The sequence below is a fragment of the Eurypyga helias genome, unplaced genomic scaffold, assembly GCF_000690775.1.
Source record: "Eurypyga helias isolate BGI_N326 unplaced genomic scaffold, ASM69077v1 scaffold8740, whole genome shotgun sequence".
NCBI lineage: Eukaryota > Metazoa > Chordata > Aves > Eurypygiformes > Eurypygidae > Eurypyga > Eurypyga helias.
Window position 1 is genome coordinate 45,621 of NW_010225005.1, and position 18,565 is coordinate 64,185.

Below are 18,565 nucleotides of genomic sequence, written 5' to 3' on the forward strand. Positions count from 1 at the left end.
AATAAATCGATCATTTTGAAGAGACAAGGAGTGGCAGCTTAAAAAAGAAAACTGCAGTGACATGACAATACTTGTATACTTATGCAGGTGTGACTGGCTGTATTGAAATCGTAAACGCCGGATGTGTATGTTCTCAACTGAGAAGTCATTAGCTTAGTGGAGACCTAAAGAACACATGTATAACCATGGTACATCTTTTTATTCATACATATCTCCTTTAAATAAGATATATTTAAGTCAAGCTACATGGAAACAGTAAAATCATGTAGTTCCTTTTCATACCTACTCGAAGGGTGGAAGGAATAATGAGCTTGGCAAACAACGCTGCTAAATTGCAGATGTGTTCAACAGCCTTGTACAGGAATCTGTGTGAGTACAGGTAGGCTTCCCACTGTGGCGTCTTTCAGAAGTGCAGCCCGTTTCTGATATGGGAAGAGAGAAAGATAAATGAAATCAGGCCAGTGCCTGTGCCCTGGGTGGCTGAGCCATTTACAAGGTAGTCCGTAAGCAGTTGTGCCTATGATAATCTGACCATCTGGACGACTCAGATCAGATAATTGGCTGTTACTCAGGATTTAATAGAGAGCTACTGATTAGGTAGAATCCCTTAATGCATATTTCACAAGCTGTATTGTCCCTTACTACACCCTCTCGGTCCTTCCACTGCTGGCAGTATGTGCAGCTTCTTCATCGTGGGACGTCAGATGAGGAACTGGAAACTCAGATGGTGAGGTCAGTTGGTGCACGTGTGGCCAACTCTTTCACAAAAAGCAAAGTGGTGCAGAGACACTGAGCAAACACGTAAATGTTTTCTGGCTGTGAACTGGCACTGGGACTGGAGCTGGTCGCTGAGCTCTGTCCGGCAGGCACTGTGTCCTTGGAAGCCATTTACAACTTAAAGAAGTTTGACTTGGGGGGAAGACTCCCAGTCCATTTTTCTAGGATGAGCGTAGTTCTGAACATTTGCTTTCCAGGCTGAATTCAAGATTCACTCTACTGCTGTTCTCTGGGGATACATATATGTATGTACCAAAGCTATGCATGTGTGTGTTTATAAAGAAATTATATATGTATGCATGTACACACACACAGCTTGTTTCTATCGATACTAATTCCTCTAGAATATTTACAGAATGAGAACATGTAAGACCAGATGTTATAAAGGCTTACAGGGTAGATGAGGTCAGGCAGCATCTGAAGCAAAAGCCTCTGAGGCACTGCAGCACTACAGGCAAGCACTGTCAAATATGGAACTCATTCAGAACCAAATGTTTTGGTTCAGTCAGTTTGATCTGGGGAGATGAAAAGCTTGTGAGAGAACAGGAGTCTTCCAAATTCAGACATGGAAATTGCATTTCCATTGAAAAGCTTATTCTGACTGGAAATCCCTGACTGCCTCACCTGCTTACCAGTGTTAACCTCGGGTTTGTGACACAATTTCTGAAGGGTGGGAACCATGATGGAAATGAAATAATTTTATTATAAATTAACTGCAGATTTTTTTCCTAGGCTCAGTTAAAAGGACTGGGAAGAAAAAAAGGTCTTTAATCGGTTGTGCAAAGGTCTTGTGAGATATCCCAGGCTTAGGCTGAAAATACTGGAGAAACACTGTGTGTAGCATTTGGGAATGAAACCTTCTCTTATTAATTATTTTCCTTGGAGTTTCCCTTGTGGCATCATTATGTTCTTCATTAAAGTAAACCAAGTGCGAGTCTCCTTGAGAGATCAGAAAAGGAAGACTGGGGAGTCAATCTACTGTGCTATTCAAGTGCTGCAGGACCCTAATCTATTATTGATGGGGAACATAAGCATAAACATGACATTTAGGAGTAAGGTCTACTCATTTCTTCTTTAGCATTTTATTGACTCCCCTCTCAGCACTTGACCGTGGGTAAGTAGATTCAGCCTGTGTAGAGGGCACGGAAAATTTGCAGTAGGTTGCAATGTCTGCCTTAGATTCTTGGGGAAAAAAAATTTCAATTAAATAAAGGGGAAATACAACTTCCAGATTTTACCAATACACACCCCTCGCCCCCTCCCCCGTCCTCCCCCATTCACCAAATAAAAAAAAAAAAAAAAAAGAAAAAGAGTAAGAGAGAGGCAAAGTTTTTCTATCAGCATCTATAGGAATGGATCCTTTTAGATTTTTCTTAGATTGAAGTTGATGATCACTGCATAACTCTATATATTTCCTACATACAGACACCTCCTTCAATGCTTTGTCTTTTGAGATGCAATGTAAGGTATTTTTCCACAGGTTGGCAGATTCAGCAATGCAGGAGAAACTCTTCAGTCACAGGAATTCTAAGCAAGAGACACAGCTGTTCCTGCCTTCCCTCTTCCCCTGTCTTCATCACCCTGAGGAAGTTGTGGAGGAGACTGCTCAATTTTTCCAGTGCTTTCTTAGGGCAGTGCAGCAAATCTCATAGGGCAGCGTCTCCCAGACTGGAAACTAACTACACTGTGCTGTTGAAACACCTTGTTTCCTTAGACAGAAGGTGAAGGTGGGGGAAAAGAACTGCAGTATTACTAGGATTGCCAAGTAAAAAGCAAGAAGAGATACCACAGATGTAGTGTCTCCCTGGATGTATGAGAGCTGATGAATGTTCCAGTTATTTCTTCTTCCTGGGGAAGACTGGAAGAGTGCTGACTGGAGAGGCATCCCGCTTTGTCTCTGTAGTGGTAGTGGGGCTAACTGTGTGGGCAGATGGGTCTGCTACACCTATGTCTTCCCCTGGTAGAAAACACTAATAGGACCAAGACAGATATTTTCCCCCCAATAAGCTTCTGAAAGAAATTATGGGTAAAGATCGATCAACCCCAATTAAGTTCTGACAACTTTAGAGGGGGAAAGAAAACATTTGTATTTCAAAAGAATTTCTGTACCCATTACTTTTTATTATATTTTTTTTCACTGTGCTACTGCCTGTATGGGATTGAATTTTTGCATTTGTTAGTTGTGACCGAGCATTCTTCCCATATTCTATCGTTGCTGTACACTGTACTATGGCAGTTATCTAGCTAAGCAGTGGTGGTGCTGGTGAACAGGGAATGGCATGTAACTCCCCTCTCTCCCTGCCCCTCCATTATGCTGCATTTGACCATGTAATTTGTCAATGCAAAATATGGGGAACACATCCAAATCTAGAGGATTCAAGGGTCCCTCAGACCCAAACATGTAAGTATAAACTTAGATGTACTTTATGAGAATTTCACACCATTACATGTCCAAAACTTGAGTCCTTAGTGTAGAATGACCGACGTTTGTGTCTGCACCTGATGCCACTGGGTTTGGTCACAACACAAATTAGTTGTAAGCCATAAGCCACCGTGACTCAGTTCGTTTGCAGTATTTTGGCTTCCCACTGCCATGAATGCTGCACCCGGAGAACCAGGGTGTAGACTAAAGACACACAACTTGCTGTGTTCTGGGGGGTCCCGAGCTAGCTGCAAAGCACAGACTTTCCAGCTCCTAACCTCATGACTGAAGTGCAGGGGTAAACATGCTGTTGACCACCCAGGGTAGTGCTGAGCGAAGCGCAGTGTTGTGTCACTGTATCTCCTTCCCAGCAGGTCACTCAGTAAGTACCTGTCGTTTCTCTGTGGTTGTACACAGCCCTCTCCATTTCATGAAGCACATCTGGAGTTGAGTAGTGTCTGTTAAATGCAGTATCTCTCATTCCCTTAGGAAACTACCTGCCCCACACCTGCTTCATATAACAGTACCTTATCTCTTATTCTCAGACTTTCCACTAGCCTCCTCACACCCAACTCTGAATGGACAGAAGACAGCAAAATCAACAAGGGACTCTTTTTCAGCATACAACAGCAAATACCTCACAGTTCCTCAAAACCGGACTTCCTTGCACAACAAGAGGATCAATGGAGCTTTTGAAGAGCCAAGCAGTATGGAGTCCTTCAGCAGCTCTGTAAGAAGGATTTTATGTTCGTTGACTTATCTCTAATGACTTTGAGATGAGGAGGAGGCTTGGAGCAGGGAGAGAAGAGCACGGTGCGTTCCTCCTGTGCTTTAGGAAAATCCACACTGTACTGGGAAGAGTGACTATGCAAGTAAACTGATACTACGGCCTTAGGTAGTAACTAGGCTGCTTAGTGTGCGGCAAGAACTAATTGCTACTTTAGAGGTCCCACCAAGCTTTTCTTGATTTACTTTAGCCAAAATCCTTCAGAGTAGGAAAAGATCTGCAGGTGGATGACTAAATTGGCTATCCCTGTGCAAACCCTGGGCCAGCATGTGCCCAGGTGATAGTGTGAACTGGACTGGAAGATGGAAATGTAGCGTTGATGTGGTCTTCAGAGGACAGCTGTTAGAGGAGACACCTCTTGGCATATATTTGTAGTGATACATTGGCTATTAGAGGACTAGGATAAAATTGTCACGAAATGCCAATCCTGCCTTCCTGTGTTCTTATTGTTTGAATAAGCTGAAGGTCATAATTTAAATCACTGATTCTGACTTTTACAAGGGCTGTGAGAGAGGAGGAAAGATCTTGATAGTTCCTTCAGTGCCATTTTGAAATTGCAACTTAATTGTGTTCCTCCCTAATAAGGTCTTCTCATGCCAAAATGTCACATGGTGAGGAAAGCAGTGCACGTTTAGGGCCAGAGAATGTCCTTACTGAAACCTATGGGAATTTCAGGCACCCATAATATTGGGGATGGCACTTTGCTGCCAAGGATGAGGAAAAAATCCAGAGGGAGGGAGGTGCTGTTGTATCTTCTCATCCTATTATTCTGTGTTACTCCAGCAACAGCAAATGTTGCTATGGTGCTCTCTCAGGTGGCTGGGATGTGGCAGCTGGCTACCCATGGTAATAAACAGGAAAATCTCCTAGTGACTTTTCATGTTCTCCAATCTCCTGTTCTCTCCTCCGTGTTTTGTTTGCACTTCTCATTTTTGCCCTCACTCACCAGTAAGGGAGCAGAGGATGCTTAGAGCTCATCTTCTCTAGAGTCAGCTAATGCATTGTGTGGTGCCAGTGACCTGGTGGTGGTGACATAATTATTTCTGTGCTGTATATCCTGAAACTCTTCGGGAGATTGGGAATCTGCAACAAGTTTTTCTTCACTATGGCAAAGATGGATCCAGGAGGTTTGCATGGGCTGCCTGTGAGTATTACATGAAAATATATCTAACTAGGAAATGGGGGATTGCAGTAAAATGCTGTCTCCCAGGCAGTTCTATATTCTGCCAGAACGTAGTGCTAAGTGAAAGTTTAGATATACCTAGAGGGACTCGATATACACTTTACACATAAAACGTGTGATAAGTGTAATGTGCAGAACAGATTATTTGGTAACAATTTTGTGAAAGAATGAAGGATGTAGTGTGCATGTAAAACCAGGATTTATTTAGTGATATGGTAATGGAAAGCTATTTTGTGGGAAATAGAGCAATGAAAAACAAGAACTTGGGAGATGTTGGGCTATATAATAATATGCAAATTCATACAATACCTTCAAAAATTTGTGTTGTGTTAACAAATGAGAAAATTACCATACAGCATGCTTTGTTAACTTTGCATTCAGGACTGCAAGTGCATGGAGTGGGAGGGGAGACAGGGAGAGAAAGAAATCTGTAACTGGTACCTGTCAAGATTTTGCTGGTATAGGAACCATGAATGTCTGGGATTAGGATATGGGCTGATTTCTTTGGATCAAGGTGACCCTATTTGTTTACTTGTGTCTCGCTGCCCCGTCACTGGAGGGCTAGTGTCTAATGAATGACACTGTAGAGGCCTCTGTGAAAAGTTTTAAGCTACAGCACTGAGCTGGAAGTTGTGGATGGTAACAGTTTTGGAAAACATATGGGCTATCTTAGTGAAAGTGAATGCCTTACATTTGGTATCAAAGTTCAAAGTGGATGCAGCAGACTTGTCCAGGATGGGGGTTAGTGGTGGAACAGCTTCACCCCAGAAAGCTTCAGAGACTGGAGATGAGGAGGCAGGGATGGTCCAAGGGCACAACTGAGGGCAACATAAGTGATTTGAATTATTTTAGTCATTGATTTCCTTTTGCAGCTGGTCAGTCACATAGGCTTTTTATAATAAGTTAAAATACAGGTCAGCTAGCATTGTTAGCCATCGGTGGGACATATCCTCTCTAATGTCTGCTATTTCCCAGTTTTCTGTCCAGCCTTACCCTTTGTGCCCTTGTACTACATTAAGGATATTTCTCCTGTTCTAGCTCAGATCAGTTTTTTCCCTTTCTTCCCACAGTTTTTTGTATCCCTCCCTGTCCAGCTTTGCTCCACAGTATGTCCTTTTTCATATCCCAAGGTGCAGTATGATCCTTAGTCTCACTTCTCTCTCACATTTCAAAATGCAGGTGTCTTCTCCTGTATGGTCTGTGTACATGCAGGACAGAGAGACAGTGTTGCTCTGTACCTCTGTACCTGCCCATCAGGGAGCTATCCCAGGCGTTGGGATAATCTTCAGCCACTCTCCTTTGTTTACGGTAGGAGGAGGTCAGCGTGACTTAATCTTGTCTGCAGAGTCATGTTTGTAGGTCATACCTACTTCCCTCTGACCTCTGCATGGCTTTACCTGCTTGTATGGAGATAGACCCTGGGCCTGCCTTCTTCCTGGGCTTTTGGCTTACTTACCTGTGACACTCGGTGTGTTTCTCTCCCAGATTATAAACAATTACCTGGATGGGACACAAGGAGAGGCCATGGACAAATCATCCCCAAGCGGCATGCATTTCAGGGACAGCAAGAGAAAGGTCGACTACGTGTTAGCCTACCACTACCGAAAGCGCCTTGCTCGGCACACTCCTGGTGTAGGCTCGCCAGAGCCGGTGCGTGGATCTGCCTCCTTGGCTCTGGTTTCGAACGGAGGGACTCAGAAGGGCCGTGCTGAGCCGCAGCAGCAGGATGGTGGCCACCATGCCCTGATGGAGCGGCTGGGACCACTGGGGGTGGAGGTGATCGAGCTTGGCCCGCTGGATGCTCTGGAGGAGGAGAAGCAGCTGCAGCGGGAGGAGTACGAACGCAACCTGGTGGAAGCGGGGCTGGAGATAGAGAAAGACCCTGAGGTAAGAGGGTGAGACCAGCTCCTCACATGCAGTACTGATGGGTGATGGCCGCTTGATGCTGGAGGTGGCTGTGTGCAGGATGCACTGATGGGTAATGGTCACTTGGTGCTGGAGGTGGCTGTGTGCAGGATGTAATCATGGCCAGGCCCTGCTGGAGAGGCAGCTCGGAGGTGACTCGGTGCCCAGAGCACAGCTGCCCACTCTCCTTGCTGGTGGGGAGGCCACGAGTCTGGCTGTGGCCATGCTTTAGGGCCCAGTCCAGCCTGCCTTCATTCCTGTCCTGCACTGATGTTAACTGAGAGGCAAATCATACCCATGCCATCTCTTAAAAATAAGTATAGGTGCCATTTTCCTTCTAACAGGCGCTTCAAAGACTCCCCCACCATCACTTCTGCAGCCACAGCAGGTGCAGGATGTCCTGGAGGTATGTCTCATGGCCAGCTTGAGGAGCTAATCCTGAAAACAGCCTGTTACTGCTGAATAGTAGTTTGGTACTGAACATTCCTAGGTCAAGTGCTGCCACCGTAGCAACCCCCAGTTAGGGATCTGTAGAAATATGCCGTACAAGCTATTTTATATATAGCTCGAATATGGTTTGAAGCCAAGAAGAAGATGGCAAGGGTGTTTCTGTGTTCCTTGCTTCTTACTGCTGGGGAAATACGTGGTTGTTATTGTTGTTTAATGCACTATTGAGTAGCAAGTTCAATCTTAGTTCAGTAGAAAATTTATTTCTTTATCTAAATGTTCTTAAGGCATGCAGTGAACACACTTCCTTTCAAAAATATAGTGTTTATGTTTTAATATTGTTAAAATGAATAAAGGCTCTCAAGTAATTTGCTAGAATACAAAGTGCAGTTAAGACGTTTTATATTTCCTCAGAATAACCTGGTGATTTGCAGTGTGACTCTTAGATTTCTTCCCAGCCATATATAAGTTCTGTGTCATTTCTTCATTCCACCTACAAAATGAACAGCTCCTATGCTGCAAGCAAAGAACCTGCCAGCCTTGAATATATTTATTCTCACCACATGGGAGCTGTGGTTAGGTTACCTGACTGCAGCCCATCGGTCAATTGAGCATGGGGCTTCCAAATCCCATGTTGATCCACTGAGAGCTGTGCTATCCCTCTGGACCTCTTTGAAAGCCAGAGATATTTATATCTGTTGAAGGAAAGTCCATGCTGGGTTCTAGTTTTGGGTGCTCTATTGTTTTTGACACCAAATTTAAGAAACTTAGGGCTTCTTTTCAGAGGTGCTGAGAACTTACAGCTCATATTGCTTTCAGTACAACCAGTCAACACTTATCCAAAACATGGACCAAGTCACAGATTCCATCTGAAAATCTGAGTCGTTGATTTGGCATAACATATGCACATGAAATCACTGGCGGGAATAGAAAGAAATAGAAAGGCCTTTTGACTCTTAACATTTTCCTTGCTCAGTTTGCTGAGCTGCAGGTGGCTCTGGGTTGTATTTCACTGCACAGCCTGCCTGAGCCATCCTTACACTGAACAGAAAAAAGTGATCTCAGATCCTGATTCTTTTATGCTAAGCATTGTGGTTAAAGTTCAATACTGCTGGCTCATGACTATCTTACTGCTATGATTTTTATAACCAAATTGCATAAAACCCATGAGAACAGCTGATTTTGGAGTCTTCTTTCACTTATGAATTTCATCAGAACCTGAAAAGTTTAGTAGGAGATTTGGATTTGATTATTTGACTCATTACTTGCCCGAAGTCCAGCTGGATTCAGATTCTAGTTTGGATCCCCTCCAAGTGATGACGTGCACTCTTAAATATTATACAGAGTATTAATTGATGTCATAGAGAGCTGACCAAGAAAAAAACTTTTTGTCACTGCTTTCCTTCTGAAGAGGAAAAAAGCTTTTTGTAAATGAACTGGAAAGTTCTGAGGAAATTATTTGGTGACCCATTCTTTTATGGGAAAAATTAAATTATTTTGAAAATTACAAAAAATGCAATCCCATCACTTATCTGTATATGTACGTAGTCACTCCTGGTCTCTCAACACATAAGCTGTCTAATCAAAAAGGGAAAGGGTTCTTCCTTCCAGAGTCTCCTAAGAAGCTAGAAGGGACTATGCATTATCCTTTTCCTTCCCTGACCAAGATATGTGGCTTTTACTTCCTTTTATTTTTCTCATTTCACTGTGTTTTTTTTTCTCCTGCTAGTTAATTCCTGCTAAAAGAATGCAAAATTATTTGTCTGTTATCTTGCTGTGAATTTCATAGAACATGATGTTCGAGCACGTGTGAAGGGTTCAGTTGACCTTACATGTTGTTTAAAACTGTATGTTGAGCTGACATGAGAACACATCTGATCTTAGTTCTGGGAAAAATATGCCATAGGTTCATTAAACTCTGAATAGCCTTAATCACAGCATGCTGTATTCTTGGTACATAACACAGTGGACTTTCAACTACTACATTTCTAGTGGTTTGTGCTGGATATGCATGTTCAGAGGTTTTTTGTTTTAGTGCTACTATAACAAGTGGACCTTTTTCATATAGTATTGTTGGAAGTTGAGACACATTCTCTAATAAATATCTCACTCTTACTGTGTGTTCTGGGCCAGGTCCTGAGGTAAGTCTGATATCCTGGTCAGAGGGCTGGCTGCAAAGGTAACTCAAAACAGTCCTCTGTGCTGCAGCTGCTGTATGAGGGATTCCACTTTTGGACCCTTGGGTTAGAGGAGGCCGTATCTTACCTACATAAGGTCTTGCAAAGAAAAGTATTCATTTTAGAACAATAGGACATACTGAACACATTCTCCTTCTTGAAGCAGCATAAGTTTTTACACGAAGCAGTAACGATAGAAAGGAAGAGGGCAAAAGGGTATCTGCCATGTCTGTGGTCTTCAATGAATATCTCTTCACTGCCCTTTCTAGGTGGCTTACTACAGCTATACAGCTTAAAAAAATGTCTTTGATAGGGCCTTTCTAAAACTGGTTCTTGTTAACATTACTGCTTGAACAAACAATCAAGCCACTGTCCTCTTTTTACTGATAAGGTGGGAGTCATAAAGGATGTATTCATGGAGTAATACATTTAATTCAGCATTTAATGGCTTTTAAAGGCATCTGTGCACAGTGAAGGCAATGGGCATGAAGCTGAATGTTACAACTTTTTCCTCTCTAATGTGACACTGAATACTATAATGATGGGTGGTCGTAATGGGATCTGACAACTTTTTGCCATCTGCCTGGTAAAGTCATACCATTCACATGTTATAACAACTACTGCCACCGTCAACTTTCAGTCGTGATGTTCTGTGTGTCAGAGATCACAAGTGGAAGATCAGGTTTAAGGAACTCTTTGGCTGGTTATCTTCTCTTCAAATCATAATATTTGGGTGGTCCAGTGTAGTCTGTGCCCATGAAAACAACTGAATTATCATAATTTATGGTTATGTGGAAGTGATATTTCATGGAAAGAATAGGACAGAAGAGGAAAATCCCCATTCACAGCTGATGACAGCAGCATAGCAACACAGAACTACTGTTTTGCTTAGTTTACTGTGAGTAAAAATAATGTTTGCATCTGTGACTGGTCTGTTTGACCAGTCTACAGAGTTGGATAAAATAAGCCTGGTGTTCACGCTTGCATGTGTATGCAGAATTAACTACTTCGTATTTTAAAATATTACATGGTGACTAATGCAGGCCCCACTAATACAGATCCTGTAAACACGCTAATCCTGCAAATACGCATTTGCAGGATTTGCTTTCTCTGCTTCAAAGTAACGGTTAAAGGCACAGTAAAACTTCTTCCAGAGTACCAGAACCCAGATTCCTTGGCATGCCTTTAAAACTGGGAAGAAATGAAAACAGGTCATATTTACCCTTGTGACTTAGATGACAAAGTCATGGCAGTCATCTCCAAATAAATCTTATTTAATACTAGTGGCACAAGTCAAATTCTACGTTGGATACACAAAGAATTGCCTGAAATAGGGCCACCTAAACTGTTCCCTGAAATATTCCATCTTGACTCCCAGGAAGGGCAATAAATACCATTGACATTGCAGGCATTTTTTGGCCTTTTTTGGCCTGCCATTGCAGGCATTTTTTGGGGATGATTTTCTTTTTTATTTTTTTATTCCTGAAACTGAGTGTTGTATTTCACACCATGTGGAACATCATTAGTTCACTTAAATTTAAGTTGCACTGCTGCTTGAATGACTGCAAATGCAACATGTACTGTATTCAGTTAGTATTTTGTAAGGAAAAGTTTAATAGGAATGGAATAAGAAGACATTGGAGATGCACCTTGGCATTCTGAGAAAGTAGGATCATTTTTGAGCACATTGGAAATGAAATGTACTTTGCTAAATAGCATTTAGGATGTGAAAATATCTTTTGAGGGGAAATAGATGGCAAATTCTAAATCACGTGTAAATTACTCCTCAATAAGCTCATCTAAATTGAATTTTAGAGCTAGCATAGGTTTAAGTATGTCTCTTTAAACTCTGTTGGCTACATTACACTTTGAGGCACGGATGTCCTTAGGGTCCTCAGTGTATCTGCTTACATAGGACTGTTGATAACAACATGACCAATGATGGTGGTTGCGACTGGATTTTTCTGCTTGATATTCCAAGGCAGATTTTTGAATTTTTGGGGAAAAAATCCACCCCAAAACTAAAAAGCAAACCAACCAACCAAACCTCCCTCCAGAAACCCCAAAGGCAAACAACTTCCACCCCCAAACCAAACAACCCCCACCCCCTACCAACCTGAACGAAAGAAAAGTTTGTAGTGCTGCAGCTAGATTTTATCTATGGGATTAAATTGCACTGTTTTGTCACACTAAGGTAATCCCCGTTTGCCAGTGGGAGAAGACTTTATCTTTTATCTTCTGTCAGCTATGAAGGGCAAGAGTAGCTAAAATCATATCATAGTAAATTAATGAATACAGAGATTTTTTTTCTTTAATTTGTCTCCTCCTATACCCCCTCCTCCAGCTGAGGAAGTGTCTGTTGAGCAGTGCCATCAATGTTCTTGCTATATGAGATTTTTTTTGTATCTGTTATTTTCCCTAACATCTCATTTATGTCATAGATAGCTTATTGTAGTGTTAATACTTTTCATTGTGAAAAATTGGAATTCCAATGACCAAAAGTTTAATTTATTTGAACAGACCTTTTTTACCTTGGCAAAACTTTTTGGTATAAAATATTTCAGGTTCTAGTTAAAAGGTTATGGATGTTGCTTATTTTAGTAGTAATTAAGAGCCTGAAAAAAACGTCTTTTTCCAAAACCTATCAATGTGATTTGCAAGGAATTCCAATAAAAAGCATCTCAGGCCTGTAGTACATGTGAAACATCTTGCATGTCCTTAGTGTGAATGTTCTTGTTGTCTCAAAATGTTCATTCTTCTAAAGTACAGAAGAAAAAGGAAAACTAAAGGAAAACTTAATAGTAGCTAACATTAATTAAAAAAAAAAAGTAAATTTAATATGAGTCTAAGACCTTTATCCATGCTAATGAACACCTCCTGAAACCAGTGAAAATGAGTACAGAGTAATGTAGCATTGGAAGCAGACAGGGGTCTTTTGTGCTCTAGGTCTTCAAACTTTGTATTTCCCTCTTTCTTAGTACAGCACTCAGAACAAAGCATTACTTCTTTGGGGGCCTCTTGGTGTATAAATTATATAAATATTTGATGGTTATTTTTCAACGACTCTGGTTACAGAAGTATTAATTAGCTAAAACATGTTCTACTTCTGTATGTTACTTATATGGGCCTGAAACGTAATACACAGCTCTTATAAAATTCAAGTTGAGCAGGCAAGGCAAGGTTTTCAGTGATAGTGAAGTGGACATGATGAAAATATCGGCAAGTTGATTAACTATTTAAGAGGAAATTATGTCTTCATTTTGAGAGAATTTTGGAGTAGACCCATGGGAGTTAGGTGTGGTTGAATCAGTATTAAAATAAAGATTCTTGATAACAGGTGGCTAGGTAGAATGTTTGTGTTGTCAAAGAGGAAAAGTCCATACTATGAATCCTATTTTTTATTCACTGTGTTGTGACTTGTATAGACGAACGGGCAGACTCACTCTGTGTATTTTAGTTAATATTTAGGCACTTAATGCTCAGCTATTAGGTACCTTAGTCAAAATGGTTTCTAAGGGATTTATAAAAGATTGAGGACATGTAGAAAAATGGGCCTGTACATTATTAAAAAAAAAAAAAAATAGAGCTCTTGGGCCAGCAATAATAAATCTCATATAATTTGATAAATGATAAATCTCCAGATAAATCATTTGGAGGTTGGGAAATAGAGACGTTAATATCTTGAATTTCAGATTTTGGGGTGTGCATTCTGGTGATAATTACAATGGGAGCTGGGCAACCTATTTTAACATAGATTTTTGCATAATGTTGTTTCGATCAGACTTGCCTGGCAGAAATGCCAAATAGGCTCCCAAATTTGTGTCTTCGTTCCACTGTGTCCTGTGTTGAGTTCTGTCACCTGCTGGAGGAGCTAATTCCATTCCTGCAAACTGCTAGATAGATAAGAAGCCCACAAAAATGGCTTATAGGCATCCCTGCTATGGCATGGCAGGGAAGGAATTGGACACTTGTAGGGTAGGGGATGAAAAGTGACAAAATCAGCTGCTTAGTCTTTTCAAGATGAATTATCAGTGGTCTTGTTTGAGCAGAAATTTTAATCTGCAAATTAAATCCATGGAGACAACTTGAAGAACAATACAGCAAGCCCTGAGGGATGCCACACTGCACTGATGACGTTGCCGCAGCTAGAGTGCCTGCAGAGGTGACTTGGAGGTTGAAATAGTGATAGTTTCTGTAAGATGTTTAGACCAGTGCAGAGTGAATTGTAGTTTAATGAAAATAAAATACTAAGATATGAGATAGTTTGGGGATTTTGGTATTGGGATTTGTTGCTTTTCTGACCTTTTAAAGGACAGAATTCATGCTGCTGCTGTTGATTGGGGTGAGGAATCAGCTCCTACAAGTGCTGAGGGAGGACTGCCCCAAATGCAGTACTTGCTGCCTGATGCATCTCAACCTATTCTTTGGCAGAGGAAGAAATCCCAAATTTCAGAGATTCCTTTGTAAGGGAAATGGGAAGGGAAATCTTTCCTTGCTTTGCTGTCCCCAGGCAACTGCCTACTTTGTCTGTAGCAGCAAACAGCCCTACAGGTATCTCTGATACCAAAGGAGTGATCACTTCTGCATTTCTGCTGATTGGATAGTCGTTCTATGACTTTGTTATTTTTTGTAGGCATTGCTTCCTAGTCACGATTTCACACCTCATGCAAAGGAAAACAGGGATTTCTGCCTGCAACTCCTTTGCGTGAGAGACACAGCATTCTACTTGGGAGCGGATGCAATACTGTAGAGAAGTGCTCCCTGTTTTTACCATAATGCTTTTATGTATACATTCATTTATGTAATGGCTTATGTTGTTATAAAAGATCTGAGCTAAGATGGTGCCTTTCTGTTCTTCCTTCATGCTTTTTGGCCTGTATGAAAACAGATTAAAAGGCATTTTATTTCTGAAAACTCTGTGTCTTGGAGACAACAAATAAGAAACAAGGACAACAGTGACAGACAAATTGATTTTGCTGAAGTTGATGGGAAAAAAAGGAAAATAGGATTTGTTCTAGGGGCACTTCTTTCTCTATAGAAGGTGAGAATGGGGCACATCTTCCAGTGAGCAGAGATGGCATTCTCTTCCAGAGCCATGGAGAGCAAATCAGAGGTGCCAATGCCTTCTCACCACACAGCCAAGGTATGGTTTCAAGTGAAGCAGTAAATGGTTTCTTAGAAAGGGATCTTTCACCTCTGCTACTTCTGATTTAGCCTCTGATGCAACTGGCTATAAAAAAAAAAACAACAAACCACCTTCACTGCCCAGAACTTCTGAATTGTCATAGTAAGCATCAGTCCAGTGTTGTTGTTTTTTTTCTCAGCTCACAAATCAGAGCAAAATCCAGTACATTTTCATGGAGGTGGCAATGAACATTCTTGAATGGCTTAGTTGGGGACAAGGATAGAGGAGTTAGAAATTAAAACTCGAATGTCAGAGAGAGAGAGGGAGAAGGAGAGAGAGAGAGAATAAGAATAAAAAACCCTGCAAGAACTTGAAAAAGAAAGAAAAATCTTTTCAATGAACAAACCAGTGGTACAGTGGCACCCTGTGCCAAGGGAATGCCATAAAGTGTCATTCACCAGCTTCTGCCATCTCAGATTTGTGAAAGGACTCCAGCAGAGCAAAGGCTGCTGGTACCTCAGTATGGAAAATTAGTGTGTGAAGGATAAGATTGTCTTATGGTAAAACAACAACTGTTTGTGTATGTGTGGAGTCAGGGGGTAAAATTTGGGATCTTCAGCAGATCCAGGGAAAGGTAATGTAAATAATGACTCAGGCTTGTGGGATTCTTTTCATGTGTTTTGGACTTTTTTAAGGTCATCTTGCTCTACTGATGACTAGTGGCTGTGTGTGTCATTCTGCCCAAATGTAAGTAATAAAATGTCTGTTGCTTGTGACGTCATGACTAGACAGGCAAGCATATTTCTCCAGAAAGAGAGACACTGTAGGGAAGGAGGTATTCGCTTCCAGATGCACAACTAGACATTTTATGGTGTGTACATTTTAAAATGTTATATTGTATATGAGGGTGAGACATTTTGGAATGAAAACTGGATTCATATTCAAGCTGTTAAGTATGGCGAGTGGAATGATACTTTAAAGAAAAAAAAAGAAAGTAATTTTCCCTCAGAAATCAGAATGTCCTCTTCAGCACAAACTATTTCTTAAACCCTTTGTAGGCCTAAGTTCTAGGTGGGGGCTGAGGTCCTACTCGAATTTGGCAGTAATTTGTGTGGATAAGCACAGATATAGAAGGGGGAAGGTGTCATAAAGGGAATGATTAGTTAACTCTCCCACTTCTACTGCAAGACGACAAGAATCTAAGATACACATATATATATATGTAAGTGGAGGGAGAAGTGAAGAGTGTGGTTCACTGCCCTATGTGCTCAGTCTGGGAGTTGACAAGGAGTGCAGTTTTTGCTTAAGTTTGGACTGTGCTGATGATGACTGGGATCATCAATATACTGCCATAATTCATAGACAACATGATGTCATTTGCATTGTTGCAATATTATGATGTGTTCAGGTAACTGCTCGCAGAAGTTCCTCTCTCCCTTCCACAATGACCTGGCAGGTCTGTGTAGTTGAAAGAAGGGCTCTTGGGGTTGTGCAAGAACCAAGGTCACTTCTCTCTCTCCAGTGTGATCTGAGCTATGTACTGTAGCAGAATGTCTCTGAAAGGGGCTTGATATGCATTTGACATATTAAAGTTTGTGGCTTCTGGAGGGGAAAAGACCTGCAGCTATAGCTTAAGTCAAACTGAGACTGATTCTCTGTGTAAACCATGGTTCTGCTAATGCCTACATCCTGAAAAAATGGAAAATGTGATAAATAAGCCATATAAAAAGTTGTAATCAGATTGTATAGAAGTATCTTTGCCATTCATTGTAAGGCCCTTTAAGTCATAGGACAAGGCAAATAATTCAGAACTATATCACATTTATTTCTGTTGTTCCAGCTCAACAGTTAAGTACTTTGGCCTGAATAAAACAACAAAGAAAAAAATTTTAGCAGAGTGGCATCAGGCTGCCCAATTCCCATTAACGTTAATGGGAGTTAGGTGACTAAATCCCCATGCACAGCACGGAAAATTTACCCTTTGGGGTGAATTCTCTTCACGATACACAGGGCTGATAACCGTGTGCACATTAGGAAGCTTCCCTTGCGTGTACAGCTATATGCTCGTGATGATAGGCCAAAGACAAAATAATGTAAGAGCTAGATACTGATTTTTGTGCAGTCATTCCAGCTTAGCATTAATGTAACTACCTGAAATTAAGATAATTACCTGAAACCAAACAGTTGTACAAAATTATTTATTTTGAACAAGTGTATGGATTTTTATTTATTGTTTTTGTGGGGCTTCTCTTTTTTAATTATTTTTTGTGTTGTTGTTTGCTTGTGGAGAGGGTCAATATGTTTGTTTTAGCTCCATATTTAAGCTCTATTAATTCATCAGTTCTGCTCTAGCAATTAATTCATCAGTTCACTGCTGGCTTCTGCCTTCAATACCTTGATCTCTGTGATCATTTTAAAACATCATTGAACTCACTAAAGGAATAGAGACCTATATATTAAACTTTTAAGGAAATTCTTCAGGTGGAGTTAGGTAGGTGACCTTTCACAAGACATCTAGTGGTTAAGAAAATGAACAAAATGTATTTGAGAGAGAATGAGCTACTGGTAGGGGGAAACATGAAGCTATGTGGACTGATACGCCTTTTTACCTTGGAAAACAGCAACCTTTCTAGAGGGACTACAAAGACACCCCTTAGGAGCATTCTCATGAAAATGTAGAGGTGGCCATTACTTTCTGTGTGTTAGTGCCAACATTAAGTACAATGGAAGAACACTAACATCTTTCTCTTCCAGAGGAGCCCAGTGCACTTCCCTTAGTCTTGGCATCACTTTACCAGCTGGGAGACAGCAAATTTGTCTGCAGGTTTTGTCTACATGTTCACCAAACTCAGTCATGGTTTACCTGGAGTAATTTAGTCATACAAAGAAAATTTAACATCTCAGAGACAATACATTCAGGGTCTTGCAAATACTCCAAGTTGGCACCTCTGAAGTGCTGGTTCAAACTACTGTTATTTTTCGTTAATCCCTTCAAAATGGGGAAGGATATCCCTGCGCATCCTATGCTTAGGAGTTTTCTCCAAATCACTCAGAGTCTTAACTGCTCCCATTGAAACTGGACACAGGATGTGAAGGATTACTTGTCTTTTGTAATGCTTTGAAACAAAGTTTCAAATCCAGCGCAGGTTTTGTAGGTCATCTTTACTTTTTCTGGATTTATGTGCAATTGTTTCTATTCCTTTCTCACCTTAATAATCTCCCATTGTCCTCACTCATTTGTAAATTGTAAATCCCTGAAGCCTGTCTGGGAAAATTCCATATTCCATAATTCATTTTACTTGAATAATCATTCTTTGCTTGCCTCTTAACTGTACACACCTTCAACTGCCCCTGAACCCTCTTAGGTAATCAAGGCAAAGTATGATCCTAAAGATCAGATACCTATGGAAGGTCATAGGAAGGCTGCTGCATCCATTCATTGTTCACACTCTGGATAGTGAGACCTAGGACATTTCATATGATATTCTTTACTACGTAGATGTAATTTCAGGCATTTAGAGGTCAATATGGTGCTGTGCCCTGTACTTCTGGCAAGCCTACTTGCTTGTCACAGGTCTCTGTGAGTTCACTGGGTGATGTTTAATCTCTACCTCCAGCAACACCACTCAGCTTTCTCAGTTCAGTCTATGGTAAGTGCTTCACCTCACCAGTGCTTGACCTAGTCACCTATCTCTGGCCTCTGTGTGTGCACCGCTCTCCCCTCATACCAGCCTTCTGCAGG

General features: G+C 41.1%; 1 protein-coding gene across 1 annotated transcript in view; it reads left to right on the top strand.

The window, feature by feature from the left end:
• Nucleotides 1-6,717: 6,717 nt before the first annotated feature.
• Nucleotides 6,718-18,565, top strand: part of LOC104506588 (anoctamin-2-like) — a gene marked incomplete at its 3' end in the record, with an annotated part of 38,702 nt that continues 26,854 nt past the window's right edge. The window contains exon 1 of the mRNA XM_010147581.1: nucleotides 6,718-7,056. Within this exon, the coding sequence (XP_010145883.1) occupies nucleotides 6,718-7,056 (339 nt within the window). The remainder of the gene's footprint in view (nucleotides 7,057-18,565) is intronic.